The sequence below is a fragment of the Elephas maximus genome, chromosome 4 (genome assembly GCF_024166365.1).
Source record: "Elephas maximus indicus isolate mEleMax1 chromosome 4, mEleMax1 primary haplotype, whole genome shotgun sequence".
In the NCBI taxonomy this organism is placed as follows: Eukaryota; Metazoa; Chordata; class Mammalia; order Proboscidea; family Elephantidae; genus Elephas; species Elephas maximus.
This window is the reverse complement of record NC_064822.1, coordinates 113822128-113844358: the sequence shown is the minus strand read 5'-3', so window position 1 is coordinate 113844358 and position 22231 is coordinate 113822128. Positions and strand designations below refer to the sequence as shown.

The window sequence follows — 22231 nt, the reverse complement described above, 5'->3', positions numbered from 1 at the left end:
TCAGCCCACTCCCTCCTTCCAGTCTCTCCTTTCATGACAATTTTGCCAGTTTCTAATGCTCTCTACCCCCCCATCTCCTCTGCAGACAGGAGATGCCATCACAGTCTCAAGTGTCCACCTGATACAAGTAGTTCACTCTTTATCAGCATCTGTCTCCAACCCATTGTCCAGTCCCTTCCATGCCTGATGAGTTGTCTTCAGGAATGGTTCCTGTCCTGGGCCAAAAGAAGGTTTGGGGACCATGACAGCCGGGATTCTTCTAGTCTCAATCAGACCAATAAGTCTGGTCTTTTTATGAGAATTTGGGGTCTGCATCCCACTGTTCTCCTCCTCCTTCAGGGGTTCTCTGTTGTGCTCCCTGTCAGGGCAGTCAGAGGTTGTGGCAAGGCACCATCTAGTTCTTCGGGTCTCAGGATGGTGTAAGTCTCTGGTTCATGTGATCCTTTCTGTCTCTTGGGCTCATAGTTGTCATGTGACCTTGGCGTTCTTCATTCTCCTTTGATCCAGGTGGTTTGAGACTAATTGATGCATCTTAGATGGCCGCTTGTTAGCATTTAAGACCCCAGACACCACACTTCAAAGTGGGATGCAGAATGTTTTCATAATAGAATTATTTTGTCAATTGACTTAGAAGTCCCCTTAAGCCATAGTCCCCAAACCCCCGCCCTTGCTCCACTGATCTTCGAAGCATTCAGTTTATCCCGGAAACTTCTTGCTTTTGGTCCAGTCCAGTTGAGCTGACCTTCCCTGTTTTGAGTATTGTTCTTCCCTTCACCTAAAGTAGTTCATATCTACTAACTAATCAGTAAATAACCCTCTCCCCCCCTCCTTCCCTCCCCTCCTCGTAACCACAAAAGTATATGTTCTTCTCAGTTTATACTATTTCTCAAGATCTTATAATAGTGGTCTTATACAATATTTGTCCTTTTGCCTCTGACTAATTTCGCTCAGCATAATGCCTTCCAGGTTCCTCCATGTTATGAAATGTTTCACAGATTCGTCACTGTTCTTTATCGATGCATAGTATTCCATTGTGTGAATATATCATAATTTATTTAACCATTGATTCGTTGATGGACACCTTGGTTGCTTCCAGCTTTTTGCTATTGTAAACAGAGCTGCAATAAACATGGGTGCGCATATATCTGTTGGTTTAAAGGCTCTTATTTTTCTAGGGTATATTCCGAGGAGTGGGATTTCTGGGTTGTATGGTAATTCTATTTCTAACTTTTTAAGAAAACGCCAGATAGATTTCCAAAGTGGTTGTACCATTTGACATTCCCACCAGCAGTGTATAAGAGTTCCAATCTCTCTGTAGCCTCTCCAACATTTATTATTTTGTGCTTTTTGGATTAATGCCAGCCTTGTTGGAGTGAGATGGAATCTCATCGTAGTTTTAATTTGCATTTCTCTAATGGCTAATGATCGAGAGCATTTTCTCATGTGTCTGTTAGCTGCCTGACTATCTTCTTTAGTGAAGTGAGTGTTCATCTCCTTTGCCCACTTTTTGATTGGGTTGTTTGTCTTTTTGTGGTTGAGTTTTAACAGAATCATATAAATTTTAGAGATCAGGTGCTGGTCGGAGATGTCACAGCTGAAATTTTTTCCCCAATCTGTAGGTGGTCTTTTTCCTCTTCTGGTGGAGTCTTTGGATGAGCATAGGTGTTTGATTTTTAGGAGCTTCCAGTTATCTGGTTTCTCTTAGTCATTTTTGGTAATGTTTTGTATTCTGTTTATGCCTTGTATTAGGGCTCCTAAGGTTGTCCCTATTTTTTCTTCCATGATCTCTATCATTTTAGTCTTTATGTTTAGGTCTTTGATCCACTTGGAGTTAGTTTTTGTGCATGGTGTGAGGTCTGGGTCCTGTTTCATTTTTTTGCAAATGGATATCCAGTTACGCCAGCACCATTTGTTAAAAAGGCTATCTTTTCCCCAATTAACTGACACTGGTCCTTTGTCAAATATCAGCTGCTCATATGTGGATGGATTTATATCTGGGTTCTCAATTCTGTTCCATTGGTCTATGTGCCTGTTGTTGTACCAGTACCAGACTGTTTTGACTACTGGGTCTGTATAATAGGTTCTAAAATGAGGTACAGTGAGGCCTCCCACTTTCTTCTTCTTTTTCAGTAATGCTTTACTTATCCGGGGCTTCTTTCCCTTCCATATGAAGTTGGTGATTTGTTTCTCCATCACATTAAAAAATGTCATTGGAATTTGGATCGGAAGTGCATTGTATGTATAGATGGCTTTTGGTAGAATAGACATTTTTACTATGTTAAGTCTTCCTATCCATGAGCAAGGTATGTTTTTCCACTTAAGTAGGTCCTTTTTAGTTTCTTGTAGTAGTACTTTGTAGTTTTCTTTGTATAGGTCTTTTACATCTTTGGTAAGATTTATTCCTAACTATTTCATCTTCTTGGGGGCTACTGTGAATGGTATTGATTTGGTGATTTCCTCTTCGATGTTCTTTTTGTTGATGTAGAGGAATCCAAGTGATTTTTGTATGTTTATCTTATAACCTGAGACTCTGCCAAACTCTTCTATTAGTTCCAGTAGTTTTCTGGAGGATTCCTTAGGGTTTTCTCTGTATAAGATCATGTCATCTGCAAATAGAGATAATTTTACTTCCTCCTTGCCAATCTGGATGCCCTTTATTTCTTTGTTCCCCATCTCCCTTTTGGCTGTCTTTAGGATTTACTCTGTGGTTATCAGCTGTTTTAATATGCTCTGTTTTGGTTTCTCTTTCACCATTTCTTTCTGGGACTCCAACTACACATATGTTAGAGACTTTACTACATAGCCTGGATATTCTGGTTTTATTTTATTTTTATTTATTTATTTTTGGTTGGTTGCTTTTTTTCTCTTTTTGTTTCAGTTTTAATAATTTCATTTCACTTACCTTCCAGTTAAAACACAGATAAATACCTTTCTGGCATTCTCTACTTTCAGCCAAGATCCATCTGACATCAACCATCATAGATCTTGTTTCATGTCCTCTTCTGAATTTGGTTTGAATTTCCGGCAGTTCTCTGTCAATATCCTGCTGCAGCCACTTTTGAATGATCTTTGGCAAAATTTTACTTTTGTGTGATATTAATGATATTGTTTGCTATTTTCCACATTCTGTTGGATCATCTTTCTTTGCAATGGGCAAAAATATAGATCTCTTCCAGTAGGTTTGCCAAGGAGCTGTCTTCCAAATTTCTGGCCTTAGGTGAGTGAACTCCCAGTGTTACATGAGTTTGTTGAAACATCTCAATTGGTATTCCCTCAATTCCCAGAGCCTTGTTTTTTGCCAATGGCTTCAGTGCAGCTTGCACTTCTTCCTTCAGTACCATTGGTTCTTGATCATATGCTAACTCTAGAAATGGTTGAACGTTCACCGATTCTTTTTGGTACAGTGACTCTGTGTATTCCTTCCATCTTCTTTTGATGCTTCCTGGTCCTTCAGTGTTTTGACAATAAACCCAGAACCCAGTCCCCTCAAGTTGATTCTGACTCATAGTGACCCTATAGGACGGAGTTTTTTTTGACAGTGGAATTCTTTAATATTGCATCTCAAGGTCTGATTTTTTTTCTTGAGTTCTTTCAGCTTGAGAAATGCTGAGCATATTCTTCCCTTTTGGTATATCCTCCAGGTAGGATATGCTCAAAGTTTCACATGGGCTTTCATGCTCTTGTTTTAATATTCTTCGGCTTCAGCTTGAATTTGCATATGAGCAACTGATGATTTGTTCTGCACTGACTGGTTTAAAATCAGAAAAAGTGTGCTTCAGTCAGGGTTATATCCTTTCATCATACTTTTTTCAATCTTTAAGTGGTGCAAATAATCCAAGAAGCCAGAGTATATGAGGAAGAATGTGGCATCAGGAATGGAGGAAGACTCATTATTAAACTGTGATGTGCAGATGATACAACCTTGTTTCCTGGAAGTAAGAGGAATTGGGCATTTACTGCTCAAAGTCTACAGCCTTCAGTATGGATTCCACTTCAACATAAAGAAAACAAAAACCCTTACAACTGAACCAATAAGCAACATCATGATAAATGGAGAAAATATTGAAGTTGCCAAGGATTTCATTTTACTTGGATTCATACCCAAAGCACATAGAAATAGCAGTCAAAAAATCAAATGTAGTGCACTGGGCAAATCTGCTGCAAAAGACCTCTTTGAAGTGCTAAAAAGCAAAGATGTCCCTTTTAGGAGTAAGTTGAGCCTGATCCAAGTTATGGTATTTTCAATTACCTTATATGCATTTGAAAGGTGGGTAATGAATAAGGAAGACAGAAGAAGAATTGATGCTTTTGAATTATGGTGTTGGGGAGGAATATTGAATATACCATGGACTGCCAGAAGAGTGAACAAATCTGTCTTCAAAGGAGTATAGCCAGAGTGCTCGTTATAAGCATGGATGACAAGACTTCATCTCATGTGCTTTGGATGTGTTATCAGGAGGGGCAGTCCCCAGAGAAGGACATCATGCTTGGTAAAACTGAGGGTCAGCAAAAAAGAGGAAGACCCTCAATAAGATAGATTGACACAGTGGCTGCACCAATGGGCTGAAACATAGCAAGGATTGTGAGGATGGCACAGGACCAGCCAGCGTTTCGTTCTCTTGTATGTGGGGTTACTATGAGTTGAAATGGACTTAGTGACAGCGAAAAACAACAAGCCTTCCTGTTCCCTAGCCATTTTATTAGCTTTGTCCAATTGGTTAATAAAACATTTGACAGAATCCTACAACTCTGGTATTTTTCTTTTTCATTTCTAACATTTATCATTTATCTTTTGTTATCATTTCCATTTTACCGCTGAGGTTTCCATTCTTCTCATACATTTTGTCTGTATTTTCCACCAGATCTTTTAACATATTAAACAGTTATTTTAAAGGTTCTGTTTGAGAGTTGCAACATTTGACTCATCACCAATTGTGACTTTGATAATTACTTTATATCTTGCCATTTGTTCTCTTTTGTTATCCGTATTTCTCTCTCTCATGACCCATCTCTTTTTTTGTTTTCTTTCTTTCTTTTTAGATTGTTAGACGTCGTGCATAGAAGATTTGATACTGAGATACATAACATTTAATGGTGGAAATCCACATGCTCTTATTTTATCAGGCAGGTAGTGTTAGTTTAGCCAGGGGTTGAGCATGGTTTATTTTTCTTGTTGCTATCATCTTCAGTGAACCACAAGTTGGAATTTTTTTTTATTTTTTAGTGATGGGGTGCTGTTGCTATTTTCTAGGTGTTGGCTGGTAAGCAAGAGAATTTCTTTTGGTGTTATGCTCTCGGTTCCGTTTTCAGGTATCCTTGCACACCTGAGACACAGAGAGTTTCTCTCTCTAAAGCTCTTGCACTCTCCTCCAGCAGTTTGCTGTTAATCATACTCAACTTGTGATAGGGGAAGGGATTTCTCTGAGATTCTGGTTTAATCTTAGTCGGATCTCTGTGCCTGGGAGCAGGACTTGATCAGCATCTTTGCCCTTCCTCGTCATGGCATCTAAACTCTACCTTGAATTCGTGGCTGGTGTGAGTTTCCTTCCCTTTCTCCACTGATAGCAGTTGGTAGAGCATAGGAAGTAAATTGTTAAAGAGCTACCCAAGATTGTTAACATGTATACCAAATTTGGAAAAACTCATGTATAGGAAAATTTTCCACTGACTTGTATATATATGGCTCTTAAACCTACAGGTCGTAACATGGTTTATTTTTCTTCCATAAGCCCATGATCTCCCTTATATTTTCGTATAACCTGAAAGAGCCATAAAATAATGTTTGTTTTTTAGACTACCTTTTTAAAATTTGTGTTTGTTATGTTGTTGTTGTTATTTCTAACTCCAGGTCTTTGCACATTTCGTTATAATACTTTACTTCTTCTTCTTGAGCTGCCTTTTAAAATCTTCTGTTTAGCTCTTTTATTTCATCATGTCTTTGGTTTGCTTTAGCTACTCTATATTCAAGAGAAAGTTTAAGAGTTTCTTCTGGCATCTATTTGGTCTTTTCTTTCTTTCCTTCCTTTTCAATGACTTTTGCTTTCCTCATATATGATGTCCTTGATGTGATTGCATAGCTCGTCTGTTCTTTGGTCATTAGTGTTCAATGCGTCAAATTTATTATTGAAATCACTCAGGTGGGATATACTGAAGTTCGTATTTTGGCTGTCAAGGTCTTGTTTTAATATTCTTTACCTTCAACCTGAAGCTGCATATAAGCAATTGATGGTCTATTCAACAGTCGGCCCCCGGCCTTGTTCTGACTCCATTGTCTTTTTCCAAAGATGTAGCCATTTTGTGTGCATTCTATCTGGTGGGGTCCCCATGTATAGTTGCCTTTTATGTTGTTGAAAAAGGTATTTGCAAAGAAGAAGTTGTTGGTCTTGCAAAATTTTATCACATGATCTCCAGCTTCAGTTCTATCATCAAGGCCATATTTTCTAGTTACTGATCCTTCTTCTTTGTTTCCAATTGCCCATAATTATCAGTTAATTTTGATTGTATATTTGATCCATTTCAGACTGTAGATATTTGTAAAAATCTTCAATTTCTTCATCATAGTTATTAGTGGTTGGTGCATAAATTTGAATAATGGTCTTATTAACTGGTCTTCCTTATAGGTGTATGAATATTATCCTTTCAGTGGCTGAGGTGTACTTCAGGATAGTCCTTGACATCTTCTTTTTGACAATGAATGTGACACCGTTCCTCTTCAATTTGTCTTTCCAGGCATAGCAGACAGTATGATTTATTCAAAATGGTGAATACCAGTCCATTTCAGTTCACTAATGCCTAGGATATTGATGTTTATGAGTTCCATTTCATTTTTGATGACTTCCAATTTTTCTAGATCCATACTTCATACATTCTACATTCCAATTTTTAATAGATGTTTGCAGCTGTTTCTTCTCATTTTATTCATGTCACATCAGCAAATGAAGGTCCTGAAAGCTTAACTCAATCTACGTCATTAAATTTGACTCTAATTTGAGGAGGCATCTCTTCCCTAGTTGCACTTCCAGTGCCCTGCGGCACTATATCAGACAATTTCCCACTGTTATTCACGAGGTTTTCCTTGGCCAATCTTTTCAGAAGTAGTCTGACAGGCCCTGCTTGCTAGTCTGTCTTAGTGCGGAATCTCCACTGAAACTGTCCACCATGGCTGACCCTGCCGGTTTTTGAAATATTGGTGGCATAGCTTCTAGCACCATAGCAACACACAAGCTACAACAGTAGGAGAAACTGACAGATGAGTGGTGACTGTTTCAAATAATACCATTTAAAAATTTGAACCACATCCTAACATATGAGTATTTTCCATGTACTTCATATCATTCTTTTATCTGATTATTGATTGGATTTTTTTAAAGATTTCAAAAATGTTTTTATTTTTATCCACCTATTACTATCTCCAAACCTGCTTTGTTTCCTAAAGCTGACAGATGAATTCTTAAGCAGAAACCACAGCTCTGATTATTTTCATTTTGTAACCGTATCTCATTATCAGATATTAAAAGTTCATCAGATCAAGATCAAAACTTCAGTGTCATGTCTATTTGAATACTTCTTACTAGGCCAGGTTTTGTGGCTTAGAGTTGTGATTTGGGGAAGAAAGATGTATCTATCTGCTGTTGTTTCTCTTTCATTCTTCTCGATTCCTTTTCCATCTTCACTCATGTAATACATGGTCAGTTCCTGCTTCATCAAAAAACCTCTGACAGAGTCCTTGCCCTAGTAAGTTACTACCTTGGGTAAGTTCCTTTCAAGCAGTCTCTCACTTTAGTCTACAGCTTTAGGGCTTAAGTTTCTGCTGACCAGGAAACATTCAGCTAGTTAGCAATACTTCATTTTCCCCTTTTGAAAATATCCCCCGTTTCTCCAAATGATTCTATTGACATATCTTCTATCATATGACTTTTATGGGAGACAAGCACCCTCTTTCTATTCCCCAAGGGGAGATAGAGGCAGATGTTGCTGTACTCCAAAATAATAGGAAAAGTTACTACTCAGGAAAATTACCTCTTCGATAATGCTGCATTTATAGAAACATAGTGGGTGGTAAGGCCTGAAGGACTCATATTTCCAAGATATTGCCATCCCTGGGTATATGTCTTTGGAATTTACTTAGATGTTCCAGTTCAAACATGATAGTATTTATATAGTTATTGTTTATAGTCTTGTCATCTTAACCAATTTCTCACACTTCAGCAACAGCTTCATTTCCCACGCTCCATCATTAATCCACAGCTGTATTTATAAGCCATTAATTCACAATTCAGAGGAAACAAGGAGCTGGCGATGTGAACTGTTAGGGTTGTGAATTCAGGAGGTTTTTAATAATATACGAACCCGAGAGTTTTTTTTTTTTCCAGGTTTTTAATCTCTAAGTAGTATTTTAAAATAAAAAAGCAGAAATAGTATTTAATGCTGCCTATTTGTGTCTAGCATTAATAATCCATAAATCAAAAAATATCACAGAGTTGTGTTCTGTATCCCAAATGAAATCCAACTACAGTTCAGTATATGAGACCAAATAGAGGGAAAATAACAAGCTCAATGCATATACATGTTTGTCTGTCTGCATTGCACATGCAGACAAGGTATGCCTCAAACCTCTAGGCAGCCAGTAGACTACTAGGAATGAGGCACATACCTCCACTGGCATCAACCGTTCCGTGGGTGCTACATTCATCTGTGATCGAGTCAGACGCATGAGAGGGTTTCACAGTGTTGGTGAAGGGAACACCATTATTATTATTTATAAGTAACAGACAGTAAACAACAACAGATTCTCAAAGAGAAAACGCTTATCTTTCCTCAAATTACCTCATCCATTCTTATGTAGCTAGACAGGCACATGGTGGTTCAGGTCAGATGCAGTGTTCATATCACCACTGCCTCTGGTTACCACTACACTTTTAGTGGCCTTCAACTGCTCTAGAAGCTTCTACTCTACTTCTAGGCCTTACTGGGCCTTGTTGCCAGCTGGAAAACCCCTGCAAGGGATCTCCTAAACCTCTGCTGCTGGATCCTACCATGCTACCTGGGCCTGTGGGGCTATCTTCCCATCATGTTATCCCAGACCCTGATGCCCAGGAGTGGATGTATGCCACCCCTGTACAAGACACACGTAGGCCTCTCTTGCCCTGCACAAACAAGTGTTACAAATTTTTTAGGTCCACCAGCAAACCTCTTGCCTAAAGGTGCTCAATTCTCTCTCCTTGGGCAAGTCAGACTCATAGCTGCTGTCTCTCACGGTCTTCAGCATTCCCTCTCTCTTCTAGGTGTAGGAGATTCTCAGGGCTGGGATCCTAGCTCCTTGGTCCAAAGTACATGCTCTGCTCCAAACTTCTATATGGTAGTGAGGTTCCCTGAATCTCTGGGGGGTTAGCCTTTTTAAGCCCAGCTGAATGGCAAAACCAGTCCTCTTGGTAGGGAACAGTCACCTCATTTGTATAGTCCTGCAAGAGTTTTACACACCTCGTTTGCATTATCCCAGTCAATTAATTTGTGGAAGTAACAAGACCATGGCTGGAAAGGCCATAAAAAATCAATTCACTGTACTGTACTCAGGTAATGAAGAAAATATCCTTCCATCCACCAATGGTTAGAAACCAGTTGGCCTCGAATTGAGTCTGACCCTTGGTGACCACATGTGTGTCAGCGTAGAACTGTGCTCCTTAGGGTTTCAGTGGCTACATTTTTGGAAGTAGATTGTGAAGCCTTTCTTCCAAGGTGCATATGGGTGGACCCAAACCTCCAACCTTTCAGTTAGCAGCCACGACTCAAATGTCTCATACATTAAACAGGATTTTGGAGCACTATTCTTCTCAGGACTTCAATAGATCTATTCATCCAATAATCTAAGACAATCCTTGACCGTAACAACTAACATTGCAAAAATAGCTACTGCAGTTGCTCAAGGGTCGTGTTTTTCCTCTACAATTCTTTATTTAGAAACACTGTATTAATCACCATATATATATTTGTTCGTAGTCCCCAAACAATGCCAGTTTGTTTGGAATTCGTATGTTGGTACATTTCAGCCTTACCAATCAGTACCAAAAGGAAGGCCCAGTGATCTCCTTCAAAAATCTGTAAAAAAAAACCTAATGGATCCCAGGAGTCAGATCCCTTTGTGTATGGGGTTTCTATGAGTCAGGGTCTGACTTGGCAATACCAACAAGAACAACACTGTCAATCACCCCGATCTATGGGAAACTACACACATATTTACCATTTATGGCACTCTTCGTCATTTTGTATAATTCTAGTTTTTCACGTGGTGTAATTTGTCTTCCTCAAGCAGAGATTCTTTAACATGTCTTTTACTACAGGCTTGCTAGCCATACACGTTCTCTGCCTTTTTTTTTTTTCCTTTTTTTTGGTCTGAAAATGTTTTATTTTCATATTTGAAAGATATTTTCCCTGGCTATGAAATTCCACATTGTACAATTGCAGCATTTAAAAAATGTTAATGTGTTACCTTCTGATGGCATACTTTTAGGCAATACAGGGAATATAGATAACTGTTTACAGAAATACTGCTGAAAAACCCCACAGAGAAACAGGAGAGTAGGTGAAGTATTGGTGAAGATAAGAGAGCAATTTTAGAATAAATTACATGCATGTTTGTAAGGGCATGGGAAGGGCCTATTTGACAGGCATAAGGTGCAGAACAGATGGGGAAAATAATGGGTGCATTGTCTTTGTGAGTTGATGTGGGTTCTATTGCACAAGGGCTGGAGGTAATGGTCTTAGATCCAAAAGCAAACCAAACCAGTTGCCATTCATTTGATAGAAGCATAGCTCATCTAGTGTATCAAAGAACAACTTTGTGGAAGTTCTCTTGTAAGTGTTTTGCCTTAAAGGTTGGACAATAGGGGGAAGGATCTTCCAGGCTAGGAAGAAGATATTGCAGAGAGCTGGTTTCATGTGGCTCAAAAAAAGATATCAGGGGTTTTTAGAGGAGGTTAGTGTGTTGAACGTTTTAGGGCACATTACAAAAGTCCTGGAATGCTATTTTAAGGAAATTTGACTCTAACCTCTCCTCAATAGACAGACTTTGAAGAGGTCCACAAAGAAAAACAAACAAACAAACATGCTTAAAGGCATTTTTGGATGATCATACAAGAATATGAATAGTGAATTTAAGAAATGTGTCTGTAGGAAGGGACAGAGACCAATTTTGAGAAATGATCAAAATCTACAATACTAATTCTCCATCTGGAGAGCCGTTTTTCCTATAACCTAGTCAACCTGTTCCAAACTGCCAAGCCTTGCCTCTTTGATATCTTCTAGGCAACGAAATTTCTCAGAGTAATGACACAATTACATATTTCTGTCAATGGTAGCATATTTTCAGTTGTCCACACTCAAATTCTATGAGTTAGGCTCAGGTTTCATTCATTTCTCTTACTAATCTGTTATTGTATGTCATCAGTCATTTCTATCTTGTATATCTTTTTCAGATGAACATTGTTCTCTGATGTAAGGATTTATGTGTTTTCTTGACTCACTTCTTTCTCAAGAATGTTCTGTGCTTGCTTTTATATCTCTATAAATCTCTCCCAGGTGTAAATGGAATTCCACCTGTCCCTTCACAGCACATGGCAAACTAGCAAGCAGTATGGTATTCTGGTTATATGCATGGATTCTGGATCCAGATTACCTGGGTTCGACACTTATCGTTTCCCTCTATTAGATGTCTGACCTTGATTCTGTGCCTCAGTTTCCTTGTTTGTAATATGGGGATAATTGTTATAGCATATCAGTATAAAAAAAAATATCAGTATAAGTATTAATAATGACATATTGATATTGATAATAATAATATATAATGCATAGGATTTTTAATTGTTTCTATTATCCTATTCTATTATTGTCTTGCATGTTGGAACAGCATATGGCACATAATAAATAACATAAAAGCTATCATTATTTCCCTCGTCCATAGTGGCCTTCTTTCTGTATTGAAAACACTCATGATCTGTGTCATATATGTGACCCTTCAATCTCTGTTGCTTTGTGAAATTTCTTGTGTTGTTAACTTTCCATGGTGTATGTCATGTATATTAAGTTCTTATCATGAGGCAGATTTACTTCTGTTAATTTTCTATACTACTAAGCATAATACTAGCCATACTTTGAATAGATGTTTATGAAATTATACACAAAAAATAATTTGAATGTCAGAGAGTTTCTAGGGCTTCTTCTATTTTTAGGAAACTGATCCTGATTAATCAGTGCATGATACATTCTCTTTTTTGCAGGGTTTTAAATATCCAAATAATAAAGTTTATGTCTCTCTGCAGAGCAGCCACTTTAGGGCTTATTGTGCTGACAAACAGTATATTCCCTGGGGGTTTTGAATCTGAAGGGATAATTTTGCTTTTGTTGACATCTTTAGGGACAAAAGGTAAATAGATTTTTGAGAAAAGCAGTCACAGAGAGAGTGGTGAGGATGGGGCAGTGGTAGCATCTAACACAGGACAACAGCAGGCTGAGTCAATCAGGAGACGTGGAACATAGGGTTGAATGGAATCAGTGTATGGACTGGGCTGCAAAAGTGATCTCCAAGCTTCCATTCAAATCAATCATTCAAGTAGCTCTGAATTTAGTCAGCATGATAAAATCATTGTCATTTAATTTGAGGATTGCATTTATTTTCATTTCCCAAGGCCCATAATCAAAGAAGGGTTTAAGGTCCAAGGGAAAGCGGTGAACCAGGGAGGTCTTGCTTGCATTCTCAGTATCCACTTTTTCTCTTCTGACAGTGAAACATACCCTCCATGACATCAGGAATTTTGTCCTATATGTTCAGTGCTATATTCCAGGGCTAAAACTACACTGTGGCACATAATAATCACTCAGCAAATAGTTCTTGAATGAACAAATGAAAGAATGTGACAGGTCTAGTATGGAAGCAGAAGAAATATTTTTCCTCCTTCCCTTAACTATATATTTTCTCTTCTCACTTCTCTCACCATGTACCTTACGGACCTTCATGGCCACACTGTCATTTCCTTAATAGTTCATATAACAATCACAAGTGAGCAGTGAGGTCTATGACACCAAACTGGATTATATCTCATTATAAAGGAGGTAGGTGACTTCACAAGAATTGCTGGAGAAAATATTCTGGGGTACAATGAGGATATAATTTATAAATATTAAAAGCATGCACAGTTTTATGTTGCTGATCTTTCGGAGACTTCTTACAAAAAGACTGCAGGTCACACAGTGAAATCTGATTGTTCAATGACAGCTAGTGTAGAGATGATGAATAGGCATCCCTTCTTCAAGAAGGAATTCTTTAATATTGTCTACGTCTAAGGTGTTTTCCCCTCCTTGAGAAATTTTTCCACCCTACACATACAATTAAATGACAGAATTCTTACTATATTCTGATGAACCTGTGGAGGGTGAAAAGCCACGATCAATTCCAGTACAACCTGAGGTAATTTTTAGGAACCACAGATGTATCCAGGAGTGACCTCATTTATTTTTGTGCTACTTCCTACTGCTGCTGAAACTTCAAAGACCTGTAAAATGCCGCCCCCTGGTGTTCCCTCTCAGTGAGGTGAACGGACGAATGAGAGGTGAGAAGCTTGTTGTCCAGAATAGATGCCGAGTGGTTATCTTTCATGAACCTCCTGCATTTGCAGTATTGGTTCTATCCAACTGCACTTAGGCCCAGCAAGGTCAATGGGGCAGGCTTATCTCTTTGAAAGTCCAGAAGGTATTCAACCTTGTCTACCTTCATCCAAAGCTTTTACAAATTGGACACAGCTAGATATTGCAGAGAATGAGATTTATGTATATAGTTTTTTCTACGGAGTTATAACTCAGGCAAAGTAATTAACCCAACTGCTAAGTGAATATACACATATTAGTGATGCATTTTTAGTAAATTATCAAAAAGGAAATTAGCACATTTGAGGAAGTTTTCATGGTTCTAAGATGACAAAATGAGAAGCTTTCTGGACAATAAAGCCCTTTGCCCCCAGAGTTTTGAAGTGCACAGAGCATATGCACATTCTGTCCACATGACTTAAAATGAATTTTTGAAAGCCTTATGATGTTATAAAGTATATCTGAGCATGAGATGATATTCGTTAAATAAAAATAACATTTGTATATGTGTTTAAAAGTATAAACAATATTTGCAGAAAGATAGAATGTGAGCAGAGGCTTTTAGTATCTTGTAGAAGGAATTAGTAGTCGCTAGGTTCAAGTCAGGGCGCTGGTGGTGCAGTGGTTAAGGATTTGGCTGCTCACCAAAAGGTCGGCAGTGCACATCCACCAGCAGCTCCTTGGAAACCCTATGGGGCAGTTCTACTGTGTCTTATAGAATCATTATGAGTCAGAATCGACTCCAGGGCATTGGGTAGGTCCAGGTTACTTACATTGTTCTCCCTCCTTATCTTTTCTTCTCCTTCATCTTTAGGTCCATTCAGTTTTTTTACGCTATGCTTGTAATTGATTTCCAGAAGTCAGTCTACGCTAGCCAACCAAATGCCCATTAACATGTTCTTCTCAAATTAGGAAAAATATCTATTGTTTTTATTAATCTTCTTAACTCTGAACATTTTCATTAACACAAGGTATAATGGAATTCTGGATAGTTGAACAAATTATTCAATGAAGTTCTAGATATCTTGTCTCCAAATTCAGGGCTTTTTCTCCTTGAGACTTGTAAACACTGTCAGTGTCAGGAGAAGACACCCAGCACTTGGAAGGGGTTCCTTCTCTTCTCTACTTATATGTCAGAAAGAACTAGATCCAAATAATTTTCACATAAGCCAGTAGAAAGTTTTTTTTTGTGTGAATAAATTAGTTGAAAAGAAAGATGAAAGCTCTCTGCAGAATTTTTATGATTGTCCCATTAACTCCTTTTATTTAATCCTGAAAATGGACCAGAAATTAATCCAGAAATATCTTGAAAATTTTAAAATGAAAGGGGAGCTCTGGAGTACAAAATTTTGTCCTGTACCACATTTTAAGCTTCAGTAAATAATTTTTAATTCCTCTTGAAAAATTGGAGGTTAGACATTGAAGTGTTCTCAGATGGAAAATGTTCCCTGGGCTTTAGAATCCACATCACAAGTAGGCCATATGGCCACAGAATTGGATTTTATTTGTTTGATTTCCATTTTACAACATTGGGTACCTTGCCAATCTAGTCTTAGATGAATGCATTAATGGTAAAACGAAAGCGAATAGATTTGAAAGAGAACTGAGTACCTTGATTTTTTTTTTTTTTCCTAATTATGAGAGAAAAATGTTCACAGGGATAAGCAGTTTGACAAATCTACAGAATAGAAAGTTTATGTTTGGCAAATTCATGTAAAATTTTTATGGGTTTAAACATAACTTGGCCTCAAAACATCAACAATTTCTTATTTATGAGAAATGCAATCCTTTTTACTGTGTCTTTGAAGGCTTCCTTTACCTGCTTGTTTCATAGTGTATAAATGAAAGGGTTAAGCATAGGGGCAACTGAGGTTAAGAGCAGCCCCACCACCTTATTAAGGGCTACTCCTTCCTTTCCTGAAGGTTTAATGTAGGCAAAGATGGAACTGCCATAGCTCATGGAAACCACAATCATGTGAGAAGAACAGGTGGAAAAGGCCTTTTTCCTTTGTTGGGCAGAAGGGAATTTTAGAATGGTGCTGATGATGTATGTGTAGGAGAGAAGCACACCCAGTAGAGTAGTAATCAGTGTTAGCACAGCAAAAGCCAAAACAACCTTTTCTATAAGCTCTGTGTCTGAACAGGTGATCTGTAGGATAGGATACGCGTCACAAGCGAAACCATCAATGAGATTTGAGTCACAGAATTCCAGCTGGAGACCCATGCAAAGAGGGGGGACAATAATCAACAGGCCAGCAATCCAACAGCAGAGAAGCAGTGTAGTGCAGAACTCGTTGTTCAAGATGGTTGTGTAATGTAAGGGCTTACAGATGGTCACGTAGCGATCATAGGACATGGCAGCAAAGAGAAAAAACTCAGTTGCTCCCAAGAAGACACCAAAAAACAATTGTGAGACACAAGCATTATAGGTACAAGTTTTATCTCCAGTTATCAGGCTGTACAGGAATCTGGGAGTACAGACAGAGGTGAATGAGACTTCTAAGAAAGAGAAATTTCGGAGAAAAAAATACATGGGAGTTTGAAGACGGGAATCCAAAAGTGTGAGAGTGATAATTGCCATGTTCCCAGCCACACACAAAAAGTAGGTGAGAAATAAAAATACCAAAAGCACGATTTGTAATTTTGGGTCCTCCGTCATTCCCAGCAGGATGAATGTTGTTATCACTGTGTGATTTGTCATGACCTCCTGTGTCAAGTCAAAAATGATTGGACTTGAAGACAGAAGCAACATAAGACGTCAGCATGGAGCATGAATGAAAGATGCAATCAGTATTAATGTAATGCATTTGGCATCTGGTTGTAGAATTTTACTGGAAATATTTAAATATGGATCAAAGGCCTATAATTCGCTTATTAGAAATGATATTTATACAGATGTCAAATGAAAACACGCAGCAGCAATCACGTATCTCATTTCATACGGTGTTTCTCATTATCATTGTCTCGGGACATAGGTCTGATCAATGTTACAGGTTATTCCATTATTCTTGTCATTTTTTTCTTCTGCCTCCTTTTTCTTTGGTTTTCCCAGCCTTCTTTTCAGCTCCACTTTTGTAACAGAGAAGAATTTGTCAAGGAGTATTTTATTCTGTCTCTGGCTCTATTTTGAAATAAAATTAACTGCAAAGGGCTGGATAATAGCTTTGCTCTTACAATGATCCCGAATTAAGAACAAAAAGTTTAAAATACAAAGGTGTATCTTTGTTGTGTATTTTCTGCTTTTAAGAACATGAAAGCACTTTTAAACCAGTAAAAGTGTTTTTTAGGTAGCGGGTTTCCTGAAGAGTTACAAGAAACCTTTTCCTGGGACCTGAGAACAAACCTGAGGAAGCCTGTCTTGGCGTTTGGGGTCGTGGCCAGATCCCAGAAGGAATGGTCTGTGGTACTTGCTCTCCCTGCCAGTGAGATTGACCTCCCTGTTCTTCTGAGCAGCAGTCTTCAGAATCTGTCTCTGAATATCTTAGTGATCTCTCCTTTCAACAGTTGCTGCTGTTCCTCCCTTCAGATTGCCTCTCCCCACCAATTTCCCACCAGCCCTCTAACCTCGCTGCTTATATTCTCTGAGTTCTTGAGAAATGTAACTTGCTCAAGCATCAACTATTAATTAACTGGCTAAATGGACTAATTTTTATAAAGAAATTTTGTAAAACTCACATTTTCCTTGAAGGTTACCATTTTCAAGTCCTCCCAGGAGTTTCATGCCTCCCTGCACATGTTTTTTTCAGGAATCCCATTAGTTGTGGGAGAGGATGGCTCAGGGAGATCTCTTCTCCTTCGAATCAAAAGTTGCCTTTGGTGCGATTCAAGTTGGAAACAGGTGCTTCGAGTATCCATTCTGCAAAAGAAGAGCTGGTAAATGCATTCTCTCTCGGGTTACATTTACTTGAAAATGATATATTGGTTCTTAAGATGTCTTTGTGTTTTATTTGTGGAATTAATTATAAATTGAGCAATTTTGTAGGGAAACCCTATGTGCCGAATACTACCCAATGTGTGTGCTCCCAATTGAGATTTAAAAATGTATGAAGTAGTTTTGTCTTCTTTTCTGCTGCTCAAGTAAATAATAAAAATTCCCTTATTCAGATAAATATTTAATATCAGAGACTGGAGAACTAACCATGAATAAGTGTGTCTCCCAAGGAGCTTTCCGTCTTTTGATGGGAGATAATATTTCATTTTAGTGCGTGCTTAGGGATATAGTAAGATGAGATAACGGTGAAAATGCAACTTTGGTTTTAGGGCAATAACTACTCCACGCCTTTTCCTTGGCAATCCCTCTTAGTGGTGATTTGTATTTTACTGTCTTCACTCAGTTGTTGTAGCCTATTATGTGGGAGCCCTGGTGGCGCAGTGGACAAATCACTTGGCTGCTAACCAAAAGTTCATCGGTTCAAAGCTACCGGCCACTCGGTGGAAGAAAGCTGTGGCAGTCTGCTTGCGTAGATATTTCCAGCCTTGGAAACCCTAAAGAGCAGGTCTACTCTGTCCCACGGGGTGGCTATGTGTCGGATTTGACGCAATGGCAGTGTTTTTTTTTGGGGGGGGGGTAGGGGGAGCATTTAGAGTTGGTAACATCAGCACTCACTAACAGCTGAGTTAGCAAGTTGTGTTCTTCAGGGTTCATAGACATGTTTATGTCCAGGAAACCCACTTCAGATCATGGTAGAAATGGTTTAGTGGAGAGGTGGTATCTTGCCAAGCACTAGGAAGCTGCAGAGCAAAGATTTTCATAGGCAGGACTGAGTGATAGGTCAGGGTCATTTCACACACCGAATTCTCTTTCCTTTCTTCTTTCCCTCCTATCATGTTACCAATAGCCATTGCTATTGAGTCAATTCTGACACATTGTGACTGCGTTTGTGTCTAATTTGAATTGTGCTCCATAGAGTTTTCAGTGGTTGAATTTTTGGAAGTAGATTGCTAGGCTTTTCTTCTAAGGAGCCTCTTGGAGGAATCAAACTGCCAGCCTTTTGTTTAGCAGCTGATTGTGTTAACAGTTGTACATTCTATCCTTATACTGGCTATGGATGTTGTTACTTCAACCTTCCCTCTGCTATGAAGTTCTTAGGCTTAAATTTTATTGCCTGTTACCAGTTTTAAAACTCCTCTCATCTAATTTGGGAAACCCCGGTGGTATAGTGGTTAAGTGCTACAGCTGGCAACCAAAGGTCGGCAGTTCAAATCTACCAGGTGCTCCTTGGAAACTCTATGGGGCCGTTCTACTCTGTCCTATAGGGTCACTTTGAGTCGGAATCGACTTAATGGCAATAGGTTTGATTTAGGTTTATTCTCTAATTTTGAGGGAAATAACTTGTGAAATAAACGACATGAACATTTGAGGGTCCTTTAATTTAATGCGTTAAACAACTAATATAGTCTTCTCTTAATTACTGAAGTTTTTCAGTCCACTTTACTTCTAAAAACAAGCTAAGCTTGTAGTGGCAGAGCATTTAGGTCTAAGGCTGCTTTGTCCACCTACATCCATATCATGATCTCCTGTGGTTTAAATAGCAGAGGTTGCTGTGAGCATAGAAAGTCACATTTTTTTTTTTTTTTAAATTTGGGTCATATTTGAAATAACAATTTCATTAAGTAAGCAATATATTTTACCACCTTCCCATAGGTAGTGTTTTTCTTTAAGCAGCCCTTGAAGACTTAACTTATGCAAAGCTACCTCTTGTCACTTTCACTTTGGGAACTGTAAGGGTGATTGAGTTCAGTTTTTCTCTTGTATTGATTTCCTATTTAATGAGTTCTTTTATTTATTTCAGGCACCTTGATCTTACGTGTGTCTGGGACAAGCCTCATTCAGTCTTCATCTGGAAGAAGGCATGCTATGGTCTGGAACATTTGAAATTCTAGAAATGAATGCCACCAGCCTCCATTCCCAAAGTGGCCAAATCAAACCCCTTGCCATGGAGTCGATTCTGATTCGAACTCACAGCAATTCTATAGGACAGTGTAGAACCACCCCATTGGGTTTCCAAGGAGCAGATGGTGAATTTAAACTGCTGACCTATTGGTTAGCTACCCAAAGTGGAAGAAGGTATTGAAATAACAGGTCCATAATAAGGCCAGATTCTCTGTAATGTAATTTGTATTATTTGATTTCTGTAACACTAGAAGATATTTTTAATGGAGCCCTGGTGGTGCAATGGTTAAGCACTTCGGTGCTAACTGAAATGTTGATGACTGGAATACGGTCAGCAGCATCATGGAAAAAACCCTGGTGATCGGCATCTATAAAGATTACTGCCCAGGAAACCTCATTAGGCAGCTATGTTCCATCATATGGTATTGCTATGAGTTGGAAATCAGATCGCAGACACCTAAACAAAACAACAACAGAGGATATTATTGGGAGGAAGTGTCTTTGCCTCTTTCATATTTTGCCTCTTAAATATTAAAAGTCTCCTCAACTGATGTTTATGGGTGGCCCTTTCAAAGGATAAAGTGATGATGGCAGGAAAATTCTAATATCAGGTGTATTCAGAATAACAACAATTTGAAAATAAATATTGATTCTGTTTTTGCAGTAACAATTGCAGTTAACTGAATTCCACATTTCTTACCCTCCCTGTTTAGAGAATGTGGAAAAGTCTGTCACGAGAATTGCATACTTACTTTTCTGACAGTGCTGTATCAGGGGTCCTTGATGGAACCAAAATTTGAAGAGTATGATGCTGGTGAGGAGCTTTGAGTTTCTTCAGTCCCCAACTCACATTTCACCTCGCTTCACTGCTGCCTTGACCTTTTTCAATACATGTGACACATGTACACACACACACACACACACATACACTCTCTCTCTCAAGTAAGTCTTACTTCAGACAGTGTTCACCTAGATTTCATTGCTCCTAATACATTGTGACCAGTTTCAGCCTCCTCGTCCCTTGCCACATCTCAAATGGCACCTGATTCCTGATTTCCCAGTACTCTGTTAGCTCAAAAGGAACAAAAGAGTGATGATGCAGAGTAAAAGGAACTTTTCTCCCTGGGTTTGGCAGAGAGGTACATCTGATCTCCTGGGGCAGGGAGACAGGTTTTCTTGTATATTCTACAGTAGCAACATTTATATGTTTCGTTTCCTACCAGTTCACAGGGAACATCTGAGTTGAACAACAAAATAGTCCCTGGTGACCCAATTGAAAATGTTACTAATGAATCAACAGTGGAATCAACAATGCAACAGCATAGGTAGCAGTGGGAACCGTGTCCTCACAGACACTGCAGGTGGTCTGATGCCATGTGAATTCCATTTCGTCTTCTTTGCCGAATCTTTATATTTCCCTCAATTAGATGCTGTGCTTGGCACTTAACACATTTTATCTACCTTTGACATAAATCTCATATAGTGTAAAAAATAATCATCCTAATTTTACAGAGGAGGAAAGTGGGAAGCAGAGAATTGGCCAGTCAGAGGTCACATGGTGGGGTTGTAGGTTTTGAAGAAAAATTTATTTGAATACAAAACTCCTGCTTTTCCCCTCACACTAAACTTGTTCCTTTCCCCAATATTTAAGAGAACTATCAGTATATAAATTCTGGACTTGTTGTTCTCCTAATGACTTGGTCTGTGTTTCTGTCCTTACTCTTTCTAGTTATCTTTTTTCAGGTATGCTATGAATTACTCTTGGAAATATGAATCAATGGAAAGTTATGGATCGCAATAACTGGGAAAAAAACTGCCTGATTTCAGGACATGTTTGACATTTTGATAAAGCTCATTACTGCCCAGCTAACTGGAATAAAATGATTTTTTTAATTTTCTATGCTGCCATTTCTGGACCGTCTGCTTTCTCCTCCTCGTAGGTGGTAAAGTGCAAGATTGCCTTCGATACTTTCTTCTTTGTATTGCTCTTCATAGCTTTTGGTTTTAAGTTGAAACAAATTTTCTAATATTAGCTGAGAAGTGTGTAAATTATTTTATTTTACTTTTCATTGTTTTGAAGAATCCATGTAAGATTAGTATTTTTTCACCCTGAAACTTTTGGTAAAATCTATTGTTACAACCCTCTTCACTGTGTGTTTCATTTGAAGAAAGGCCATATTATTGTGGTTTAATAAACTTTTTCTTGATGTATATCATATTTAGTTAGAAAACACATGATCAGAAATGTACTATTTCATGAATACAGTGTCTTAGTTATCTAGTGCTGCTATAAGAGAAATAACACAAGTGGATGGCTTTAATGAACAGAAATTCATTCTCTTACTATGTAGGGTAAAAGTCCGAATTCAGGGTGCCAGGTCCAGGGGAAGCCTTTCTCTGTAAGTCTGCTCTCAGGGAAGGTCTTGGTCATCAATCTTCCCCTGTTCTAGGGCCTCTCAGACCAGAAACCCTGGGTCCAAAGAATGTACTCTGCTCCTGGGTCTTCTTCCTTGGTGTTAATGAGGTCCCCCTCTTCTCTTCTATATCTCAAAAAAGATTGACTCAAAATATGACATAATCCTGTAGATTATGTCCTGCCTCATTAGCATAGTTGCCTCTAATCCTTCCTCATTAACATAACAGACAGTTCACTTCCAAAAAGGATCACAATCATAGGCATAAAAAAAAAAAAACAGAGGCTAG

General features: G+C 38.5%; 1 protein-coding gene across 1 annotated transcript; it reads right to left on the bottom strand.

The window, feature by feature from the left end:
• Positions 1 to 15463: 15463 nt before the first annotated feature.
• On the bottom strand, positions 15464 to 16336 carry LOC126076405 (olfactory receptor 6C2-like). Its single transcript, XM_049884934.1, has one exon. The coding sequence runs from the start codon at positions 16334 to 16336 to the stop codon at positions 15464 to 15466; it is 873 nt and encodes a 290-aa protein (XP_049740891.1).
• Between the last annotated feature and the right edge of the window lie 5895 nt (positions 16337 to 22231).